This window comes from Dromiciops gliroides, chromosome 4 (genome assembly GCF_019393635.1).
Source record: "Dromiciops gliroides isolate mDroGli1 chromosome 4, mDroGli1.pri, whole genome shotgun sequence".
In the NCBI taxonomy this organism is placed as follows: Eukaryota; Metazoa; Chordata; class Mammalia; order Microbiotheria; family Microbiotheriidae; genus Dromiciops; species Dromiciops gliroides.
In genome coordinates, this window is record NC_057864.1 from 181,726,095 (window position 1) to 181,750,667 (window position 24,573).

Genomic DNA, 24,573 nt, shown 5'->3' on the forward strand with positions numbered 1-24,573 from the left:
CAGGCTCAGCCCTTCCCCAGCCTGGCTGTGCTTTTGAGACAACCTTAGAAAACCCTTTAAATTCCAGATATGCTCGTTTTGTTCATAATTTTGCTAACCTGCTTTTGTCTTTAATTAGTAATCTTATAAAGCATTTGTATGGTGAAAAGACTGACAGACAATATAGAGGGGTTAAAGAAGAAAAACTTAAGCTGAATAAGAATGACAATCATCACCATAGTTCAAGACTCTGCTTCTTTTGCCATGGAAGTATATATATTTTACAGAAATGTAGAAGTAAGAAGCAAGGTATTGATATGAGTATTGGGGATTTTAGATATTGGAATCAAAAGTGTTCTGAATTCACTCAGAGTGATGGTATCAGTTCAGAGGTTACATAGGATTTCTATGCTATTACATCTACATTTTGAAATTAATGGTATGGGTTTATTTTCATAGAGATTTTCATGCTTTTGAGATTGTGTCTTATACTTAGTTTTTAAAACAAGGAGAATATTTGTAAAAACTTTTTAGTCATGTGATCAAGTTTATATTTTATAATACTCTTATTAATATTAAGTTCATTCTCATTTAGATTTCCTTAGTTTGAATTTCACTGTCTTTTATTGTTCCATGTGTATTTTCTTCTATTCATTTATCTAATTTTAAAAAATTGCAAGATGGTTTTGATTTCATAATACAATGTTAATTCTAGGAGTATCGTGCTCCCATATTCTGAGTTGTTTGTTTTTGTTATTTTTTCTCAACTGATTATTTGATCAAACTCTTTAAAGCATTTCCTTGGCAAATTGGTTGCCATGGCAAGTGTAAATTGATTCTAGAAGTATTATTTTTGATAAGCATATTCCAAAAAAAAAAAAAAGAGGGGAACATTTGTAAAAGTTTTCTTTTTTTAAAAAAAAAGTTTTCTTTGAGATTCTGTTGTGCTTTAACTTGTATTTAAATATGTTCAGATTTTTCAAAAAAGTAATTGTATACTAAGTTAAAAAAGGGGTATTATTTGAAATTGTTGCATAATTATATATTGTGTTCTGAGTCAAGATGTATTCACATTTTTTGCAATCATTTATTATCCTCAATTTTTAAATCCATATGAGACTTGGATTATGGGAACTTATCATTTAAGACATTAATTGCCTTTATTCTGAGTTATCAGATGCCAGTTGGCCAAGATGCCATCCAATCACAAGAGGAATACATGCAAGAGCAGACACTGAACTGTCACATGAGGGGAGAAATGCATGAAGTCAAGGTATGGCTGAGGGAACAGCTTTTGACTAATGTTGAGGTTGGATTCTCTTGGTTTAATATTTTATTTTATTTTTCCCCACAATATTGTACAGATGGCTGGAAGTATTCATCCCACCCATCTCACTCCTACACCTGGCTTCTATGCTCCCTCCTATATGCCTGATGCCATGGACATCTCAATCCCATGCATCTGATTAAGTCTGACTCAGTTTCCTCCAATATATTCGGTGGCATGGACATATATTCCATCCACCTATTTTAAGCCTGGAATACTGCATGGACAGTATATATTGCTCAAGTGTGGGAATGCTCATATCCCATCATTTCTCTGTTCTTTTATGGTAACCCCCATAATTATCTCAGGTGTCATGATAAATAACAGTGTTGAATTTGGCCTTGACACCTGTTACCAATTATATTAGATTTTCTAATTTCTCATAATGGCATGAGGATAATTAGGCAGATGATGCAAAAAGTGATGAAACAAAGATAAAAATTATTTTTAAAAATTAATATCGCAGCAATTGTCTTCTCAATTACTCTCCATAAGGGGGGACTATAATAATAATGTAATTTTAAAGAATGGTTCAATTTTTGTTTTATTGTATGTTTCACGTGTTAACAACTAAGATTCTGTATTCCCTTAGATATGTTTTTGAGAACTTTCATTGTTTGATTTGATTATTGACAAAGCTATTTTAAAGTTGTATTAAGCTCAATTTTGTAGGAAATTTCCTGGCTGATTACCAGTATCCACACATCAACCCCTGAAAAGACTTCCATTCCACGACTACACCTAGAGGACATCTGAGAAAAGACTTTCAGAGACTTTAAATGAACAGTTTTGATTTGTTGTTTTTGTTGTTTTTTTTTCTCTTTCTGTTATAATATACACCATCTGTAACATGTATTCTCTGCAGAGGCCCTCCCTTTGCAAGACTAATGTCAAAGCGTCGGTTCATGAGGACAAAAAATCGCCCCTCTGGACAAAACTTTCCTCTCTTCCTTTTCTATATTGTTGTTCACATATTATTAGTTAGCAATAGTTATTATATTGTTTTTACTGTTCCGTCAAGGAAACATTTTGTTTCTTGAGGAACAACAGGGGGGACTGTAACAATTGGAATGACGCCACCTGCTGGATACTTACTGTAGAAGAGTTCTGCCCATGAAGGGAAGGTCTTTGAGGGCAAGACCAGGAGTCAGGAAGTGACGTGGGCTAGTGGGAGGAGGAAGGAAGAGACTGGCGCTCAGTCTCGCTCTCTTTCCTGGGGACGCTGGCGGAGAAGGGAGCTAGAAATGTGCTCTCCCTTTAATAGATAGGAATCTAGGCCTTTCTCTCTCTTTACCAAATTCTTATTCTCCTTAATAAATGCTTAAAAGTCTAACTCTTGCTAAAGCTTATAATTTATTGGTGACCACTCATTAGATATTTTAGACAGACTAGCTAGAATTTTAGCCCTTAACAGACTTTGAGGCAATTCTAATGAGTGTTAGATTCATTCACTGCTCTCCTCCTCCCCCATCTCTTCCCCCACTCCATAAACCCTTTCCTGTTTCTTTCATGTGGGGTTTCACCCCATTCTAGATCTCCCCTTCACCCTCCCCCAGTGCAATCCCCTCACCCCTCTATTTTACCCTACAGATGTCATCATGGGGCAGCTAGGTGACACAGTGGACAAAGTACCCATTCTGGACCTAGGTGGATCCAAGCCCGAATCCAGTCTCGGACACAAGACACTCAACCACTGCTTGTCCCCAGGCATGTCACCCAACTCCTATCACAAAAAGAAAAGATAAACAAAATATAAATGCCTTATAGTTATCACCCCATCATAATCAATTCCTACCTGTGCCTTCTATCTACAGTTATTTCTATCATCTGCCCTAATACTGAGAAAGTTCTCATGATTTAGATGTATTCTATCCCAGAGCATTCCCAATTAAGCTACTTCAAAGGAATTTATGGTTAAATTCACCAACCCCAGTCAGTTTACAGTTGCTTGTTAGAAAAATGTAGTCGCCTGAAATGGAGCAAAACACCAGTATCTGCAGGTCCAGGACACCTCCAGAATCACTCCTTGAACACGTCCCACCTCCTGGATTTCCCTTCCCTTCTGGTCGCATTCTGTTTTTCCTCCCCCAAAAGGGGAGGTCTAGCATTCCATTTTTTCCTCCCCCCAAAGGGGAGGTCCTTTTCAGTAGCATATGTAATCTCAGGGTGGGCCAGGTGTGGCTCCTCCCAAATGATTCAGCTAAAACTTTTGATATTAATCTTTACAACAAATAATTTTTACCACAGTATATTGAGTGATGGGAAAAAATCAGTGAATATCTTGAAGAACAGATATTGAAACATAATTCCTCTTTCACAGCAGATAAATGGGGAAATGCCAGGACAGAATCTTGAATACTTTGTTAGACATTGTTTCTGAATAGGATTTTAGCCTAATTGTTTTTCTTTGTTATAAGCTTTGTACTATGCTGGCTGGGAAATGACTGATTTATAAAGATCAAAGGCTTTTACTATATGTACCAATGATTTCATTTGTATCATATCACATGTGAGAATATTTCTTCTGCCAAGTCAGAGAACTGGCTTCTCTCTCACTTAGAGAATTGTTTAGACATGGGGAAGTTTGATGTTTCCAGGGTTGAGGAGACCCACTTCAAGAAAACATATAAAAATAAAACACATTGCCCTTTTCATAATTATTTCATTAGATGGTCTAAGGAACCTGTAAATTACTTACAACAAGTACTATTATTGTCATATTATGTAGAAGGCACTTGATGTTTACAGAGGTCAAGTGAATAGTTCATGGTCATGTAGCTGGTAAGTAGATGAGATAAAACATGAATCCTGGATTTCTGCCTCCAAATTCTGTAGTGTGGAATCAGATTCACAAGCTCTCAGTGACATCCTGTTATAATTATATGAACTTATAAATTCATTAATGATGAGGAGAAAAAAACAGGTGAGAGACCATTCTTCTGATCTATGATTTACATTTATCATAGGATCATGTGCAGAGAAGAGACTACATAATGATGGTTGATGCTTCTATGATTAGGAACATCCTTGATGACAATTTTTCTATTGTCTCAGAAAGAAGAGATTGGATCATCTTAGTGGAGGAACAAATGAAGTCACTTATTCTAATAAGATTCATAGTGACACTTAGTCAACAACTATTAAACTCTGTAATTTCTTAAAGTTCTAGAACACATGAAATAAACAACAAGAAGGAAAGATCCTGCTCCATTAGCTTGATTTCACTCAATGAGAGGGGATGGGTATATAAAGATCCAGAAGAGGAGACATTCCCATACTCCTAGAAACCTTCCTCTGTTTCTCAACAGAAACCTCACCCACCAAGACCATGGTCAGCTCCTGCTGCTGGGCTCCCACCTGCTGCCAGCCAACATGCTGCAAGACAGTGTGCTGCAAAACAACCTGTTGTAAGCCATCTGGCTGCATATTCCCCTGCTGCCAGCCTTCATGTTGCCCACCTACATGCTGCAGAACAGTTTGCTGCCAAACAACTTGTTGCAAGCCCAGCTGCTGTGTGCCCAGCTGCTGCCAACCCTGCTGCTATCCAACCTGCAGTGACTATAGCTGCTGCCAGCCTTTGTGCTGTGAACCAGCTAGCTGTAGCCCATTCTGCTGCCAGACTCCCTGCTGTAGGCCCATCTGTTGTGGGTTCATCTGCTACTATCCAGCCTGCTGTTGATCAACTTGCTTTCCAGAATGTGCAGTGATTGTCCCTAGAGGCAACCATCTTCCTACTCCACATTTTGTTGTCAACCACTCTCCTCCTGGCCAGTGTTCCCCCCACCATCTTGATATTGACAGTCTTAGACTCTCTTGTCTGTAGTTTCATCCACTTTTATCCAGTGCTGTTTTGTCTCAGTATGTGGTGACCTTGTTGAAGTTGAGCTATCAGCTCCATGTCAACTGGCTGCAAAGGGGAATTATCTCTTCTTTAACATTCTAGCTGGCCAAGGCTCTGGCTCTCCATAGCTGTCTCTTCATCTGGCTCTTTTTTCCAGGTCTAAAGGTTTTGAAAGAGAGGAAGCTACTCTTTTGTAGTCATCATCTGACCAATTACATCCAAAGGGATAATTCTGGGGACAGCTAGATGGCACAGTGGACAAAGCATAGGTCCTGAATTCAGGAGGACCTGAGTTCAAATCCAGCCTTAGACACTTTAAACTTGCTAGCTGTGTGATCCTGGGCAAGTCACTTAACCCTCATTGCCCGATAAAACAAAACAAAACAAAAACATAATAAAGGGATAATTCCTGAAATTCTGCTTTTTGTAACCACTAAGTTTTCTTTCTTTTAATAAAGCTTCTAGTTTATTGTATCATATTTATTCTTTATTCTCACTTTTTCCTTTGGATATTCTTAGGTGGTTTTATAGGACCAACATGGATTCCTTGTTTGTCTCTTAATAAGCTCTGACCATCTGCATAAACTTTCTTTGTAAATTTGTGAAATATCGATGGTGGTGGTTGTGGTAGTGGTGGTGATAATTCAGGTGATACTAATCCATCATTCATAAATCACCTAAAGAATCAAGTTCTTTGTCCACTATGTGTAAAGGATTTCTATCGATTTCTCTAAACTACACTTTGGGACCAAAAGGTATCCAAATGGGAGATGAACAACACTTAAATCCTGCCTTTGTTCTTTATTATCTATGTGATCAAAGGCAATGGAGTTGGCCTTTCAGGGTCTCACTTTCCCTCATTTTTCAAAATGTGGAACTAGACCAGAGGGCCTCTAGGGTTTTTTCAATGTCTAAATAAATGCTGTGATCCCATGAAAGAGGTAGTAAACATATATTCATAAAGGGCTCATTATGTGCCAGGCACTGTGATATGCACTGGAGATGAGAAAAAAGATATAAATAGTTCCATTCCCAGAGGATCTTACATTAAAATGGTGGAGACAGTATATAAATTATTTGGCATATATCGTACACTCATATATTTGTGTTTTTATATGTATATTTGCATGTGTATTTTATTTTATATATATATATATGTATAGAGAGATATAGAGTCACAGATCAAGAGAGACAGAGGGACAGAGACAGAACAGAGAGAGACCTAGACACAGAGAATGAAATAGCGAGAGGACATAGGACATTAAGTGCACAGCAAGAGGTCACCAGAAAGAGACACATAGAGATAAAAATACATATAGAGTAAAAAGAATGACAGACATGAAGACAGACAGACAGGCATAGAGAGACAGACATAGAAAGACAGAGCTGGAGAAGGACCAATCATCAGAAAGAGATAAAAGGATATGAAAATGGGGAGAAATAGATACAGATTCACAGAGATAAGGAGATACGCTGAGACAAAGAGACAGATTGACAGAGCAAAGTCAAGGAGCAAAAGGGAGGGAGATCCTATAATTATATCAGAGCAATCATGAATTGAAGCATCCCATTAATGGAAGTATTAGAAACTGAGGCTGGGCAACCATGTGCCAGGATGGTTGTAGCATGAGGCTGTTCTCTCAGGAGAAAGGTTATATTAGATATCTTTTATGGTCTCTTCCAACTTTATGTTATATGATTCTTTGATTCTGTTGGCTTGAAGAGGGAGTCAACTTTGACTCCCCTGGCTTGTACTTCTCTTGTAGCAGTGAGGATAAAATAACAAAGGAGGATCAATAATGCCCAGAAGAAGCATGTCTTTCTGAAATAACACCATTTTGCTGGCTTCCTACCTCATATTATCTCTGATATAGTCTATAATAAGATTTAAGAAATTACCTTTAGGTGTAATGCTTCATATCCAACAGAATAAGCACATTTTGGGGTTGGTAGTCCTTGTTGCAGCTTGCTATAATGTGGGTTAAACTGAGCCCCTTTTCTCAGAGGAAGAAGAGGGGACATGGAAGTCAGAATAACCAGAATGATAAATGAGTCCACAAGTGTAGCACTTGAAACAAAAAATTCTAGGAACCCTTGCATTTATTCTTATCTAGGCTTCTCAGAAGAGGCAGTGTGTTACAATAATAAGACTTTGGAGTTTGGAAGACTTTTCCAATATTACTGGTTCTTTGACTCTGGATAAGACATTTAAGACCTCACTGTCTTGGATGTAAGACAGTTGCCAATCTGTATTTGTAGAGGAAGATGTAAAAGATGTGCTCACAACTTTATCCAGTGAAAGGTATCACAAGATGCACATAGCCAGGGACAGATCTAGTGAAAGTTGATGCCATGAGGTGCCTCAGCCACTGTGAGCTGCAGATTTTCTTTGTCATATTCTATCCTGATGACTGTCAGAATGCACAAAGTTTTGTACCAACTTAGCCCCTTATTAATAATGATAGCTGCAATGATTCCAAAAGAGTGAAGAGCATCACTAAATATGCTTTGAGTTGATTTACCATTTTGAAATTGTGAAATAAAAGTGGAAAAATGTCCATTTATGGCAATACTTTTTTTAAAGTAATGAACTAGAAGCAAAATAGATCCTTATTGATTGTGGAATGTCATGAAGTGATAATGCGCTGTAAAAAATGAGAAAGACAATGATGAAGGAGAAACACCATATAACAAACAAGAAAGAAAATAGTAAAGCAAATAATCTTATCCACAAATGTAAAATTATTTATTGTCTTGAGATAAGCGGTATAACTTTCTCTTAATAGTTACCTCAACTCTATCTTAAAACAAATATCTTTAAATAGTTGTAAATGTATTTAGTTACCTCCTCTTCTTTCTTGTTTTTGAATAGAGGATGTTTTCTTGGTCTGAAAATAAATCCTGACAGTTGCATTCAAAATACTGCTTCTTTCTCCATTGAATAATTTTGCTCTCTTCCCTTACTCTTTTGTAGAGGCCCATGAGTATGGAACATTACATATAACATTTTCTTACTGTGTTGGTTGGGTTTGCTGATTTTTCCTTTCTGTTCCCTTTTTTAAAAATGTTTTTTTAAAGGAGTTACACTCTAAGAAGGGGAAAGGAGAAAGAAGGGGGGCAATGTAGGTAATATAAAAACAAAATGTATCAATAAACATATATTTCTAAAGACCATATTATACATACGTCCACTTCACTATGTATGTTCATGCCAAACCCTTTAATCATGTCCTTTTGAAATTTTCATTCCACATGTAATGAACTTCCCTTCATTTAAAGACCTCTTTCTTTCTCCTTCAAAGTGAGCCACAAGCATTACTCAAGCACTCACCATATGCAAGGCACTGTGCAAAGCATTAGGGATACAAAGACAGACAAAAACATGGCCCTTTCCTGCAAGTAGCTCAATTTAAGAGGCAAAATGCAAACGACATTGCACATTCAAGATATATACAGTAGGGGGCATTTAGGTGGTGCAGTGGATAAAGCACCAGCCCTGAATTCAGAAGGACCTGAATTCAAATCCGGCTTCTGACACTTGACACTTATTAGCTGTACCAGAAGGTAGCATTTGACTGGAATCATGAAGAAAGTTAGGAAATTAGGAAACAGGTGAGAAGACAGATCATTCCAGGCATGTGGTATGACCAGTGAAGAGGCATAGAATTGGGGAATAAAGTGCTATGTGCAAAGAACAGCAGGCAGGCCAGTGTCACTGGATCTTAAAGTACATAGAGGGGAGTAAATATTGAAAGACTAGAAAGGTCTCTCTTCTCTCCCATATATGTAAAAATTTCTTGATGTCATTCAACATTCTCTCTTTTCTCACTCCAAATTCTGATGATGAAGTGGACCTTGTCTTGTTCTCCATGTGTACCCTTCTTCCCATAGTTTTCTCTTTGTTTTAATAGACAACTGCCAGAATTATCCATTCTTCAACATCCTCCTCTCTCATGCTTTCTTCCCTGATGTTTATAAATAAGTACAAGTATCTCTTTTCATTAAAAAATTCTCACTAGCCCCTACCATTTCCTGAAATCAGTCTCAACTCCTAAAAAAAAAAGTTGTCTCCATTTGCTATCCTCGACTCACTTTTCAACCCTTTAAAATATGGTTTCCAAAGTCATCATTCAACTGAAATTGCTCTTTCCTTTCTTTCTTTCTTTTTTTTAGTGAGCCAATTGGGGTTAAGTGGCTTGCCCAGGGTCACATATCTAGTAAGTATCAAATGTCTGAGGCTGGATTTGAACTCAGATCCTCCTCACTCTAGGGCCAGTGCTCTCTATCCACTGTACCACCTAGCTGCCCCCCCCAAATTTCTCTTTTTAAAGTTACTGGTGATTTTTAATTACTATAATATTTGATAGTTGATAACAATTTTCAGTCTTTATTCCTCTTAAATTCTCTGCAGCATTTGACATAGTTGACCACACTCTCTTCCTGAATATCTTTCCTCTCTGAGTTGTGATTACTTATGTTCTCTTGCTTTTCCTCAAATGTGTCTGGCCACGCCTCGGTCTCTTTTGCTCATTCATAACCCATAGCGTGCTTTCTACTTGTGAGTGTGTCTTGCCAACTGACCTTCTTATACTCTGTGAGTCATCAAATCCCATAAGCTTGATCACCATCCCAATGCAGATAAATCCCAAGTGTATTTCCTAAGCTCCATGTGTTCATCTCCAAATGTATATTGGATTTTCCAAATTGGATGTCATTTAGGCATCTTGAGATATGTCCTTTCTGAACTATGCATCTAAAACTGAACTAATGTTCACACTACTTTTCAACTGTCCTATATCTATTAATAGCACTATCATCCGTCGCTTGTGCAGTGGCCCCACCCCAGTAAAACACTGTCTCAGCAGATGGGCTAAGCCAGGTTGAAGATAAACAACAGGCCTCAAATCCATTGGTGAGTTATAATTATGTATACCCCAATCACATGAAAACTCCCTTTAGAGGAATCAGCAGATGAGAACAATTTGTTCCAACTGCCCTAAAGGTGACTGTAGCAGGTGCTGTGAAGCACTGAGAGCTTGTTCAGATATGGAAGAGATGTCAAGGTCATGCATTATATCCCAAGTCACCACCAGTTGTTTTGATTTATGTCCTGTCACTGTACTTTTTATTTCTTTTTCAGGCAATGGGGGTTAAGTGACTTGCCCAGGGTCACACAGCTAGTAAGTGTCAAGAGTCTGAGGTCAGATTTGAACTCAGGTCCTCCTGAATCCAGGGCCAGTGCTTTATCCACTGTACCACCTAGCTGCCCCCCTGTCACTGTACTTTGACAACTATGGATAAGAGGCTGATTATTTTTTGTAACTTTGCCTCACCTAAATCCAACTCCTGCACAAATCAAGACATCACCCTATGATGTCATTGGTACTCTTCAAAAATGAAGAATGAACAACAACCTTGAAATTGTCATTGTATCCATATTCTCTCTCACTGTATATTCTCTCTCACTTTAGTTGCCAAATGTTGCCCTTTTCTCCCTACTTAACAAATCACAATCTGTTCCCTTCTCTGTAGTCAACTGACCATCAATATATAATTTAGGTCCTTATCACTTCTCAATAGGACTGTTCGAATAACCTCCTAATTGGTCTCTCTGCTTCAATATCCTCTGCATAGCTGACAGAGATTTTCCTAATGTGCAGGTCACTCACCTGCTCAATAAACTCCAATGGCTTCATACTGACTCTAGACTAAAAAATAAACTCATCTGTTTAGCTTTTTTGTTTTTTTTTTTGGTGAGGCAATTGGGATTAAGTGACTTGCCCAGGGTCACACAGCTAGTAAGTGTCAAGTGTCTAAGGCTGGATTTGAACTCAGGTCCTCCTGAATCCAAGGCCGGTGCTTTATCCACTGTGCCACCTACCTGCCCCATCTGTTTAGCTTTTAAAGCCCTTCATCCTCTGACCCCAATGTACATTTCAAATTTATAATTCAGTATTCACAGGGGCAGCTAGGTGGTGCAGTCGATGAAGCATTGGTCCTGGATTCAGGACAACCTGAGTTCAAATATGACCTCAGACACTTGACCCTTTACTAGCTGTGTGACCCTGGGCAAGTCACTTAACCCCAATTGCCCCATAATAATAATAATAATTCAATATTCAATCTACTATCTAGGCAACCTGGTCTTCCTATTCTTCAAACAGAACAATTTATTTCCCACCTCTATGCTTTTACACTGGCTATGCCAATTGATATATGTTAAGACATGATGTGAACTTATAGGTTGAAATCACATAGTGACAAAAATTTAAAAATAGAATGAATACTAAAGGAATGTCTGGCACCTCCACTACCACATTGAAGGTGTACAGACCCATTCTGTTGACCTCATTGTTGTATGCATGCGAAACCTACACAGTCCACCTGGAAACTTAATCCCTTCAATCTGAATTGTTTTAGGAAGATTCTGAAGATCACCGGGCAAGATAAGGTAGGGGACGCTGAGGTTCTATTTTGAGCTAAACTGCAGAGCATTCAAACTCTAATACAGAGAGTGCAACTCTGATGGGCCTGTTATGTTGTTTGAATGCCAAATGCATGTTTGCTTAAAAGATTATGTTTTGGAAAACTCACGCAAGGCAGGTGCTTATACAGTGGTCAGACAAAAGCAATGCAAGGACATTCTCAAGGTCTCTCTGAAGAGTTTTGGAATCAATTGTGAGACATGGGAGACACTGGCAAAGGACCACCCAGCATGTGGTGTCTGCACCAAAGAAAGCAGTATGCTCTATGAGCAAAGCAGAATTGCAGTAGCTCAAAAGAAATGTGAAATGTGCATATTTAGAAACCTCTCTACTCCAAATGTTCATATAAACTATTTGTGCTTGACCTGTGGTAAAGCCTCCTAAGCTCATCTTACTTTGATTAGCCAGTAAGAAACACAGTACCTTTACTTCAACATAGTGATGTTATTTTGGTCATCTTCAAGAATGAAAGACAACAACCAACCAACCAGCCAAGGTAAGGAAATGGGTTTTTAGCTATGCCACATGACTTCTTCAAAGTCATTCAGTGAATAAGTGATTCTGATGATTTTGTGACTTCAAATTCAGTGTTCTTTTAAAATATAAAAATAGATTATTAAATATAAAAATCATATGTAAAAAGACGTGAGAAGAGATTGATGTCATTGTACAATGAGAAAATTATGAATTTTAGAGTTGTATGTCCAGATTTTCTGCCCTTGTCCTGGATGCCTTTGGTGAAATCATTGAATCTCTTTGGATTTCCTGAGCTATAATGTAAAGAGTTTAGTTTATCCTCTCTCTAGGGTCACTTCTGTCTTAAAATGATTCATATCATATGATGAAACTGTCTTGAATTATGATGATAGATGTGCCCATGATAATGATGGACTTTGAAGAACAACTTTCTAACTCTTGAGGAAAGACTGGATTAGGTGAATCCAAATGGAGAAACCTAAGCACTGCAGCTGATTTGGAGGCTCTTACCAGTGGTTCCAAGAAGCTGTAGCATGTGCATCAGCCATACTCCTGTAAAACCACCATGTCAGACAAGCTAAACCAGGTTGAGGGTAACTGATAAACCTTAAACCTGTCATTAAATTAGGAAGATGTCTACTTCAAACATGTTTTGACTTCCCCTGGTGGAATGGGTAGATGAGAACAATTTGTTACAATGTCCATGAAGGTGGCTGAAGCAGATACTATAGAATGCTTACAGTTTGGTCATACATCAAAGATGCCAAGGTTAGCTACTGCATCACAGTCCATTTCCAGTGATCCTGACATTTCTTCTGACACTGGACCCTGGAATTTGATGACTCTGGAAGGAATAAGGAGGCTGACTACTGTACAGAGTTCTACCTCAAATCCATTCCTTGCACAAGTCAAGACATAACCCATCAAACACTATTTTACCACCACATTGTGATGTCACTGGTCCTCTTTTGAAAACAAAGGACAAACACCACCCTGGGAAATATTAAGGAAATTTACAAAAGGGCAATGAATAGGCAGCCTCAGAAAGAGCACTAAGGGATGAATCAGTTTCATTCATTGCCATCACCGCATGAGGACTCAATGAGAGCAGCAATAGAATGGACTTTTACGTCATCAAGTTTTCAAACTCTGAAAATGAGGAAACAAAGCCAGACACTAGAAATAAACAACTTTGTAGGGACAGAAAACAGCTGTTTAGGGAGGACTGGCATCTCTGGTGTGAGGACTTGCCAAACTCTTTTACAAGCTGCTCATCCAATTTTGGTGTCCATCCTTCACCCTTCACCCAACTCTTACCTGTGGTTCCAAGAAGCTGTAGCAAGTGCATAAACCACACTCCTGTAAAACAACTTTATCAGACAAGCTAAACCAGGCTGAGGGTAACTGCTAAACCTTAAACCTGTCATTGAGTTAGGAAGATGTCTACTCCAAACATGTGTTGACTTCCCCTGGTGGAATGGGTGGATGGAAACTATGTGTTCCAATAGACATGAAGGTGGCTGAAGCAGACTCTATAAAATGCTTAGAGTTTGGTCATACATCAAAGATGCCAAGGTTACCTACTGAATCCCAGGCGATTTCCAGTGATCCTGACATTTCTCCTGACACTGGACCCTGGAATTTGATGACTCTGGAAGGAAGAAGGAGGCTGACTACTGTACAGAGTTCTACCTTACTTAAATCCAATCTTTCCACAATTCAAGATATAATCCATCAAACACTATTTTACCTCCACATTGTGATGCCATTGGTCCCCTTTGTTTAGAACTTTATTCTCCAAACTACATGTAAAAACAAATTTTGACATTAATTTTTAAAAAACCTGTGTTTTCCAATCTTTCCCCCTCCCTCCCTCCCTTCTCAAGCCCACCCCCAAGAACCATTGGTCCTTTTCGAAATCAAAGGACAACGACTACCCTGGGAAATATGAAATTTACAAAAGGGCAATGAATAGGCTCCATCAGAAAGAGTAATAAGGGATGAGTCAGTTTCATTCATTGCCATCACCACATGAGGACTCAATAAGAGCAGCAATAGAATTGCCTTTTATGTCATCAAATTTTCAAACTCTGAAAATGAGGAAACAATGTCAGTACAGAGAATTTGGGAGGGGCTTAAGAGGTTAAACAGGAGAGTTTTTCCTCCTTGGGATTAAATTGTTCCCCACTTGTTCAGGTGGAGAAAATAGATGATGAGTTCTTGATACAAATCACTAAGCTGGTTAAAGAATGATTTTCTTTCATTGGGCCACTTTAAGTATTTTGCTACCAACTTAAGTTCCGTGTCATTAGCTGGCTATTTTTTCCTCTTTATAGTGATAATTTTGTCTTTCAGGAGGTATAAGGGGTGGTTGTGGAGCTGAGCTATTTAGAATAATAATGAAGAAGTGCTTGGTGAAGTACTAGGAACTTAGGAAGTTAGTGACAATGCCAACTTCGATTTTAAGATAAATAAGGAAAAGGAATTTAAGTATAATTTGAATGCCAGAATTAGGTAATATTAGTCCATCTTCTCAAGTTAGATTTCTTAGTATGATTCTGCAATAATTGTACTTCTTATAGACAATACTTTCTTGGCTTATATTTTAAAATCTATTAACTTTTTAAATAAGAGTGTCCAATATAAGGAAATATTCAAAGTTATAATAATTTAATTTAACCAACTTACTACCTACTTTGTTAAATTTTTCATTTTTCATTGAGGTAATAAAATCCTTCACAGCCTATAAACATTTAATAAGATTATGCTTAGTGCTATGGAATTAAAAAAAAAAGCAACATGTCTCTGGCTTCAAGGTGCTCATAATCTAATGGGGGAGACAAGTTCAAAACCTCTAGGTAGAGATATGCTACATACAGAATAAATTGGAGATAATCAACAGAGGAAAGACCCCAGAATTAAGGGGGATTGGGAAAGGCTTCCTATCCAACCTTTACACATACACATTCTTGGAGGGCATGAAACAAAGAAATTAAATTTTAAACTATTAGCTCCAAAACTAATGCAAAAACTTGACTTCTCTTGCTTACCTGTTTAAAGTATATTGCTTTGGGATTCAACTCTTTCTCACCCCACCATTATTACTTTGTGTTTTCTTCTTCATTATTTATTTGTGAGGCATACAATCATTTTATTTATTTCCTTCATTCTATTTTTTTAAAAAATATTTATTTTAACAATAAAATGTCATTTTGACTATCATTAATACCCAAATTAACCACAAAGGACCTATGAAGTAAAATGCTATCTGCATCCACAGATAGAACTAATGAACAGAAGTATAGAATGTATAGAATCATTACATACATGCACACACACATATAAGTATAATGGTAACCATTTATAGAGTGATAGGGAAGGAAGAGAAAAGGGAAAAAGAACATTACATGATAACTTTAATATATGTTTAAAAGGAATAACAAGTTGTATATAATAGATTTGCAATTTCACATGCAATCATTTTTTTCCTATTCTGTGCTATGGAAATGCATGTTTTTATTTTTAAGTTTAGAATACAATAAATAAAAATTAAAAATTTGGGTTCCAAATTCTATCCCTCTTTCTAGACCCTCCCCTAATCACTGAGAAGGCAAGCAATTAGATACCAATTATATTTGTGAAATCCTACAAAACATATTTCCATATCACCCATTTCACAAAAAGCAAGAAAAATAAAGTGAGAAAGTTTTATTCATTTTGCAAAGGGATTTCATCAATCCTCTTTCTGGAGGTGGATACAATTTTTATCATTAGTCCTTTGTAATTGTTTGGACTGTGGTATTGATCTGATTAAGTGAAGTCTATCACAATTGATCATCCTTACATTTGTGATGTTTAAAATCTAAATGTGGGTCCCAATCTGCCCCCTTCAGTTTGGGACGGGGGGAGAGAACTGGATAAGATTTACTGATAAATTCAGCAAGAGTTTAGGCTTTTAAGGATTTATTAAAGAGCAAAGACAACACTTGGGATCCCTGTAATGCCAGAAAAGTCTATCTACATCCTATCTACTTTCCTCTCTTTTTCTCTGTCTGCTTTTTCTCTGTCTCCCACCAAGTCGAAGGCCCGAATGAAAAGAGACTCTCTCTTTTTCTCCATCTGCTGCCACCAAGTCATTTCCAGAGGAAAAGAGAGTGGACCAGCTAGCCAGCCTCTACTTCCTACTTCCTGTCTCCCTCCCCAAAAGGGGAGGTCCTTCAAGCTGATTGGTTGAGAGTGGTCTCCTGTTGATGGCATAGTCCACAGCCTCTGAGAACAACACCCCACTCAGGATAGGCCAGGCAAGGTCTCAATTTAATCATTCTTAATTATGTTTTTGGTTTCTCAGTATCACCTAATTCAATCAATTCCAAATCAATCTTCAGATGGGGCCCCTGGGCAGCTGCCAAATCCCATTATTTTATCACACATTGTTGATTGCTTTTTTTGTTTGTTTGTTTGTTTTTCTGGGCAATGACGGTTAAAGTGACTTGCCTAGGGTCACACAGCTAATAAGTGTCAAGTGTATGAAGCTGCATTTGAACTCAGGTCCTCCTGAAGCCAGGGTTAGTGCTTTATCCACTGTGTCATCTAGCTCCCCCCCCCCCAAGATTGCTTTTACTGGGTATAATGATGTTCTGGTTCTGCTCAATTTACTTTGCATTAGTTCATACAGATTTCCTAATATTTTTCTGAAAGCATCCCCCTTGTCTTTTCTTATAGTGCAACAGTGTTCTACCAGTCATATATCACAACTTTTTCAGCTACTCCCCAGTTGATAGACATTACCTCAATTTCAATTTTTTTTTTTGCCACCACAAAAAGCTGCTATAAATATTTTTGGTATATAGAACTTTAAGTGATATTACTGGAACAATGAATATGCAGTTTTATAGCCCTTTGGGCATACTTCAGAATTGTTCTCCAGAATTGTTTGACCAGTTCACAACTCCATCAACAGTTCACTAGTGTCTCTATTTCCCCACACCCCCTCTAGCATTTGTCATTTCTGATAGTTGTGAAGTGGTACCACAGAGTTAATTTACTGTGTATTTCTTTAATCAATAAGGATTTAAAAGATTTTCATATTATAGGTAGCTTTGGTTTCTTCTGAAAACTATTACATCCCCAGACCATTTATTAACTGGGCAATAGTTCTTACTTTTTATAAATTTGATTCAATTACTCAAGTACTTGACAAATAAGGCACTTATTAGAGAAACTTGCTATAAAATTACAGATATTACTTCACTGTCCATGGTACATTTGAGCAAAATGTTTTTCCCTCATTATCTCTTTTCAATAGGTTATTTTTGTTTTTGTTTTGTCTGAGATTATTGTTATTCTTGATTTTTCTTTACTTCAGCTGAAGCATAATAAATTTTGCTACAGTTTCTTATTTATTTATTTTAGAGTCAAGTAAGTTTTTATTTTGACATCAATTTTTAACAACTTTCTGTTCCAACTTCTCTTCCTCCCCCCTTCCTAATCCCCACCCCCAAGAACTCAAGCACAATTCAATAAAAGTCATGGAAAACATCACCACATTAGCTAGGTTGTGATAGAAAACAGTCAAAAAGAAAACTTCAGATTAAGGAATTGTCAAAGAAAAAAATGTGTTTCAACCTGTTTTCAGATACCATCAGTTCTTTCTCTGTAGATGGATTGCAATTTTCATAAGTCCTTCAGGGTTATATTGGATCATTGCCTTGCTTCCCCGCAGATCATCTTACACCATTGCTATTATTTTGTATACAGTACATTTCACTCGGCTTCAGTTCATGTAGGTCTTTCGAGGTTTTTCTGATAGCATCCTGTTGATTTTACCTTAAACTTGACAAAGAATTTTCTTCACAATAGCCCAGCAAAGTAGGTACCATACATTTTGCCAATCATCATAACTATTGGACTCCATCCTATTTCCTTCCCATTATATTTATTCTATTTTCTATCTTCTTTTAGCCCTATTTCTCCTCAAAACTGTTTTTACTTCTGACTGTCCTCTCTCCCGCTCTGCCCTCCCTTTGTTCACCCTTGCCTTCTTATCCTCTTCCTGTCCTACTTTCCTGTGGTGTTAAATAGATTACTACTCCCAATTGGGTGTGAATGTTATGCCCTCGTTAAGACCACTCTGATGACATTAAGGTCTTTGAGCTAATTCTGTGTTCTAAATTTTTCTTCCTCCCCCCCTCAACAACCCTACCTATGAAATTAATCAATTCAATATGTCATACTTGTGCAGTTATGCAAAACATCTTAACCTTCCTCAAAAATGTTTTGCTTTTTACTGCTCTTTCCTCCAATCTGCCCTTCCCACCTTCCCCTCTTCCACCCCCCAGTTATCTTCCTCTCCTCCCAATTTCCCTCAGGACAAAAATATATTACTTTGCCCACTTGAATATGTATGTTATTCCCTCTTTGAGCCAATTCTGATGATAGTAAGGTTCAATCACTGCCCCACTCCTTCCTCCTCTTCCCCTCCCCTCCATAAGCTTTTATCTCATTTCCATCACATGAAATACCTCTTTCCAGTCCACCTCTCCCTTTTCCCCTCCCCATGTCTATTCCTTCTACCCCTAAACCCTATTTTAAAGATGTCATCATGGGTTAGCTAGGTGACACAGTGGAGAAAGAACCCAGGAGGCCCCAAGCCCAAATCCAGCCCCAGACATAAGACACCTTACCCTGTTTGCCCCACAAAGAACAAAGATAAACAAGAAATTAATGCTTTACAGATATCCCTTCAAATTCAGTTTAGTCTGATGTCCTCTATGTATTCCTTACTGAAAAATGTTCTTATGAGTTCTCAGTATTATTTTCCCATGTAGGAATGTAAACAGTTTAATCTTTTAATATCCCTCATGATTTCTTTTTCCTGTTTACCTTTTTATGCTTCTCCAGGGTCTTGTATCTGAAAGTCAAATTTCCTATTCAGTCCAGGTTTTTTCATCACAAATGCCTGAAAGTCCTCTTTTTCATCGAAGTCCCATTTTTTCTTCTGAAAGATTATACTCAGTTTTGCTAGGTACATGATTCTTGGCTGCAGTCCCAGTTCCTTTGCCCTCTGGAATATCATATTCCATAGCCTCTGGTCCTTTAATGTAGTTACTGCTAGATCTTGCTTTATCCTTACTGTAGCTCTACAGTATTTGAATTCCTTTTTGCTAGCTGCTTGCAATATTTTCTCCTTGACCTGGGAGCTCTGGAATTTGGCTATAATATTCCTGAAGGTTTCCCTTTGAGGATCTCTTTCAGGACATGATTGGTACATTCTTTCAATTTTTATTTTGCCTTCTGCTTCTAAAATATAAGGGCAATTTCCCCTGAAAATCTCTTGAAAGATGCTGTCTAAACTCTTATTTTGGTTATGGTTTATAGGTAGTCCAATGATTTTCAAATTATCCCTCCTGGACCTTTTTTCCATATCAGTTGTTTTTCCAAGGAGATATTTCATATTGCCCTTTCTTTGTTATTCATTTGGATTTGATTTACTGTGTCTTGGTTTCTCACAAAGTTACTAGCTTCCATTTGTTCAATCCTAATTTTTAGGCAATAATTTTCTTCAGAGAGCTTTTTTTACCTCCTTTTCCATTTGGCATTTCAAGTTGTTAACTTTTTTTTCATGACTCTCCTGCATCGCTCTCATTTCTCTTTCCATTCTTTCCTCTAACTCTCTAAATCTTCTTTTTATTTCTCATACTTTCTCTTCAAAGTACCTTTTGAGTGCTTCCATGGCCTGAAACCAATTCATATTTTTCTTGGAAACTTTTCTTGTGGGTGTACCTTGATTTTCCTTGTTGCTAAAGAAACTTTCTATTGTCCTCAACTTTCTTTGCTTGCTCATCTTGCCATTTTTTACTTTATTTTTAATTCCATCTTACAGTGGGGCCCTACTGCCAAGCTGCACTGTAACAAGCTTCAGAGGGTCCCAGGTTTCTCGGTTTGAGGGAGGGCAGGTTTTCCTCTCACCTGGCCTGTTCTCTTGTCTGAAGATAGCCTCAAGCTAACTTGCTAGTTAACCAGCCAGCAGAATGCTGTGGTGGTTCTTAGCTCTGAAGAGCCTGCACCCCTCCCAGACCTGGGCTTCCTGCCACTCAGGATTTCTTCCTGGTTCCCTGCTGTGGTGGGATAGTTAAATTCCTCCTTAGGTCCCAAAGATACCTCTGCACTTTTCCCCCTGCCCCCACTGTTCAGGCCTCTCACCCAATTGTAAGCTTAGTTCCAGAAGATGCCAGTGCTACAGCTGATTAGGAGGCTCGGGGTTAAGTTCCTTTTGTGCAGCATATATGAGGTCTGTGTCAGCACAATCCTGGGATTGGATTCTGCTTGCAGCACAGGACGAGCCCCTTTAATCTGGAAAATAATCTCAGCCTGTCTTTTTGTGGGTTCTGCCACTCAAGGGCTTGCGTTATTGCTGTTTTGGGGGGTAATTGTGTCAGGAGCTCTGTGGGTTTAATATCTTTCCTCTTCCATCTTGGCTCCACCACACACCTCCTTTTTTAGATGTGTATTTTTCTCTTTTAAGTGTGTCTCTTGTATTGCTGGATTCTGGTTTCTAATCCATTCTACTCTTGACTTGCATTTAATGGGTAAGTTTATCTCATTCACAATTGTGCACTTACTGTGTGTTTCCCTCCATTTTCTTTTCCTCTCTCCATCTTTCTCTCTCTCTCTTTGTACCCTGTCCCTCCTGAAGAATCCATTTTTCCTTTTGATCACTGCCTCTCTTAATCCATATTTCCTTTTTTCATTCCTTCCTCCTCTTATCCCTTTCCCCTCCTATTTCCCTTTTGGGAAAGAGATTTTTATACCCACCTGAGTGTGTGTGTGTGTGTGTGTGTGTGTGTGTGTGTGTATACACATGCAAACATGTATATATATATATATATATATATATATATCTGTGTGTGTGTGTGTGTGTGTATGTATGTATACCCACATGCACAAACACAGATATGTATATATTTCCTTCCTTCTTTGAACAAGTTTCATTGAGACTGAGGTTCAAATGTTGCTCTACAGTCACCTATTACCACCTCCACTGTAAATCTTTTCCTTTTGTGTCCTTTTGTGCAAGAAAATTTCCCGTATTCTTCCTTTTCCTTCCCAGTTATATCAGTAAATCTTTCATTCTCACTCCTTCATTGTTCTAAAAAGATCCCAATATGATCAACTCACTTTTCAAGTACACTTTATAGACTACTTTTAACTGCCCTATAAAGATAAAGTTCTTTAGGGTTATATGGATTGTCTTCTCACAAAGGAATATAAATAATTTATCATTATTGGGCCCCTTGTGATTTCTCTTTCATGTGTACCTCTTCATGCTTCTCTTCAGTCTTCCACTGAATGTCAATTTTTTTGTTCAGCTCTGGTCTTTTCATCGTGAATATTTGAAAGTTCTCTCATTAAATGTCCACTTTTTCCACTGAAGAATTTTACTTATTTTTTGCTGGGTAGGTTATTCTTGTTTGTATTACTAATTATTTTGACTTCCATAATATTATATTCCAAGCCTTCCATTCCATTGACATGGACATTACTAAAGCTTGTGTCATCCTGACTGTGACCCCATGGTATCTGACTAGTTTCCTTCTGTATGTGTACAAATCTTTCTCCTTGACATGAGAAATCACAAATTTGGCTATGATATTCCTGGGAGTTTTCATTTTGGAATCATTTTAGGAGGTTGCCTAAGCATTCCTTCAAGTTCTATTTTACCCACTACATCTAAAGTAATGGGGCAATTGATAGAACACCAAACTGGGAATCAAGAAGATTCATCCTTGTTTGTTCAAATCTGGCCTCAGACACCTACTAGCCATGTGACTCTAGGAAAATGACTTAACCCTGTTTGTCTCAGTTTCCTCATATGTAAATTAAGCTAGAGAAGGAAATGTCAAATCACTGCAGTATCTTTGCCAAGAAAACCACAAATGGGGTTATGAAGAGTTGGATATGACTGAAAATGACTTAACAACAACATCAATAAAATGGCTGACTCTTTTAAAAATGCTCTTTCCAGTTGTATCCATTACATTCATAGATTAAAGTCCAGGAGAGAAGTTAGAGGCCACTGAGTTCAAGCTTCTCACTTTATAGCTGAAAAAGCTCAGCCACAGAGAGGTTAAGCAATTTTCCAAGGGTCATATAGGTAGTAAGTGCATTAAGTAGGATTTGAATCCTGGTTTTACTGACTCCAAGACTCATCAACTTCTTTCTAATATTTGTGGCTCAGCATCTTTTTGAAGGATGTAGGTTATATTTTCCTATTCTATAATTAGGAGCTTAGATAACTGGATGAGAATTCCTTATCAATTGTCTTTAGGAAATAGGGCCCTATAACTCTTTGCAGAAAAAAAGGATATTAGAAAAGTTAAGGCTAATTGCCCAAGCAGCTGTTATATCCACTATTGGCCTTAAAGGGGTAGAGAGATCAACACTAATGTATAACTCTTAATAGAAAATGACCTCAAATACATAGATGATCTATAGATGCAGGAATAGTACCATTGGATGACCACCATCATTACAGCAACCATCATGAACCCAACACCACCACCACCATCATCATTTGTACTTCATAGATTGGCAAGGACAAGGGAGCTTATGTTAATGAAAGGAGTTTATTAGGTAATAAGCAGGCAAGCCCTGCTAGTTCCATTGGTGCTTTTAAGAAACAGAATAATCAAGAAATATAAGAATAATAAAATAGAAACATAGTATAAAGGAAAAGAAGTTGAGTGGCTGCTAAAACTAAAACCTCAGGCATTAACCCTTAGAAGACACTTGGTCAGATGCTGCCAAGAAAAGAATGACTTCTTGTCTGTCATTGTTTAGTGATTTGAGAAAAAAAGGAGAGATAGGGAGAGTCAGGTTTGTGGTTATCTGTATCAATAAAATGGGCATAAGACCCTATGCCAGCAGGTGACATAGATGTGATGGCTCAGCTGAAAAGAGGTTGTGACAAATTGAGATAGCATAGCACTTGCTGGAGATATACAATATTATATCCAGGGGAGTCCAAGGCTTTCAGCAGCAAGATGGTGGAGGGCAAGACATCCTGTAGGAGAGGGGTTGTCAAGCAAACTGTGGAGTTGGAGGATGACTGGCTCTAAATAGAATCATTGCACATTTGGGCCAGCTAGCCGATCAACAGCAGGATGGGGAGCAGCAGTCGGACCCACAACCACTGGGGCTTTAGCAGGGTGAATGGTAGCAGAGTGTTCTGCAGCAAGTTGGCTGACAGCATGAAGGCTGACAGCAAGGTTGGTAGCAGCTGGGCACACAGCAGGTTGGCTCACAAGAAGTTTTTCTCCAGCAAACTGTCCTACAGCATGTTGGCTGACAGCAGATGGACTCACAGCAGGATGGCTGACAGCAAGGTTGGCAGAAGCTGGGCTCACAACAGATTGGTTTACAAGTTGTTCTGCAACAGACTGTCTTGTAGCATGTTGGCTGGCAGCAAGGTGTGAAGCAGCTAGAGCCACAGGTGGTAGGTTGGCAGCAGCTGGACTCACAGCAGGTTGGATCACAACAAGTTGTTCTGCAGCAGACTGTCCTACAGCATGTTGGCTGACAGCAGCTGGACTCATAGCAGGATGGTTGACAGCAAGGTTGGCAGCAGTTGGGCTCACAACAGATTGGCTTACAGCAAGTTGTTCTGCAGCAAACTGTCTTGCAGCATGTTGGCTGGCAGCAGGCAGGAGCAAAGCAGCAGGAACTGACCATCGTCTTGGTGGATTTGACTTCTGTTGAATTGCAGAGAAAAGTGCCCAGTAGTCTGAGAACCGTCCTGTTCAGGGACTTTATATACCTGTCTTCATAGTGTGAATCTGGCCTCATGAACAGGATCTTTCCTTATTATTGTTTATGCCATGTTCTCTGACCTTAGGGAACTGTTTAGCATAGTAATTGCTGATTGTGTTATTATTACTATAATTTATTAGAAAAAAGAATTTGGTTGGTTCCTCCACTGGATTAATCTAGTATGTTCTTTACAAGATGATAGAAAAGTTGTTTTCAAGCATCACCTTTATCATCATAAAAGCATCAACCATCATTACGCAAAGTGCTTCTTTCATCTGACCATCTGATGGCCATAGGTCATAAATCAGAAAGATGGTCTCACCTCTTTTTTCTTACTAGTTATAGATTGATAACTTCATTTAGCTAACACAGCTTTATAGTGAAAACTTGTGACTGATTCTACAGCACTGAGTTTGGAGGAGAAATTTGGAATAGAAGTCCTATATCATCTACTTGTTAACAATGTGATCTTGAAGTAGTCACTTGGCTTCCCTAAATATTAATTGTTTTTTTCCATAAAATAGGGATAATAGTGACTTTGCTAGGTATTTTACATGATTCTTAATACATTCAATTAAATAATTATGTATATTTCATGATCTCTTCTTCAGAACATTTCAATACCTTTTCATATCCCCAGTATACATATTGTTTTC

General features: G+C 38.1%; 2 protein-coding genes across 2 annotated transcripts in view; one reads left to right on the plus strand and one right to left on the minus strand.

Moving 5' to 3' along the window:
• The window catches only part of LOC122754799 (keratin-associated protein 4-4-like), a 53,493-nt gene that overhangs the window by 21,046 nt on the left and 7,874 nt on the right, over window positions 1-24,573 (plus strand). The window contains exon 2 of the mRNA XM_044003255.1: window positions 4,643-4,899. Coding sequence (XP_043859190.1) covers window positions 4,643-4,899 — 257 coding nt within the window. The remainder of the gene's footprint in view (window positions 1-4,642; window positions 4,900-24,573) is intronic.
• LOC122753431 (keratin-associated protein 9-1-like) lies at window positions 23,309-23,839 on the minus strand. The gene has a single exon (XM_044000827.1). The coding sequence runs from the start codon at window positions 23,837-23,839 to the stop codon at window positions 23,309-23,311; it is 531 nt and encodes a 176-aa protein (XP_043856762.1).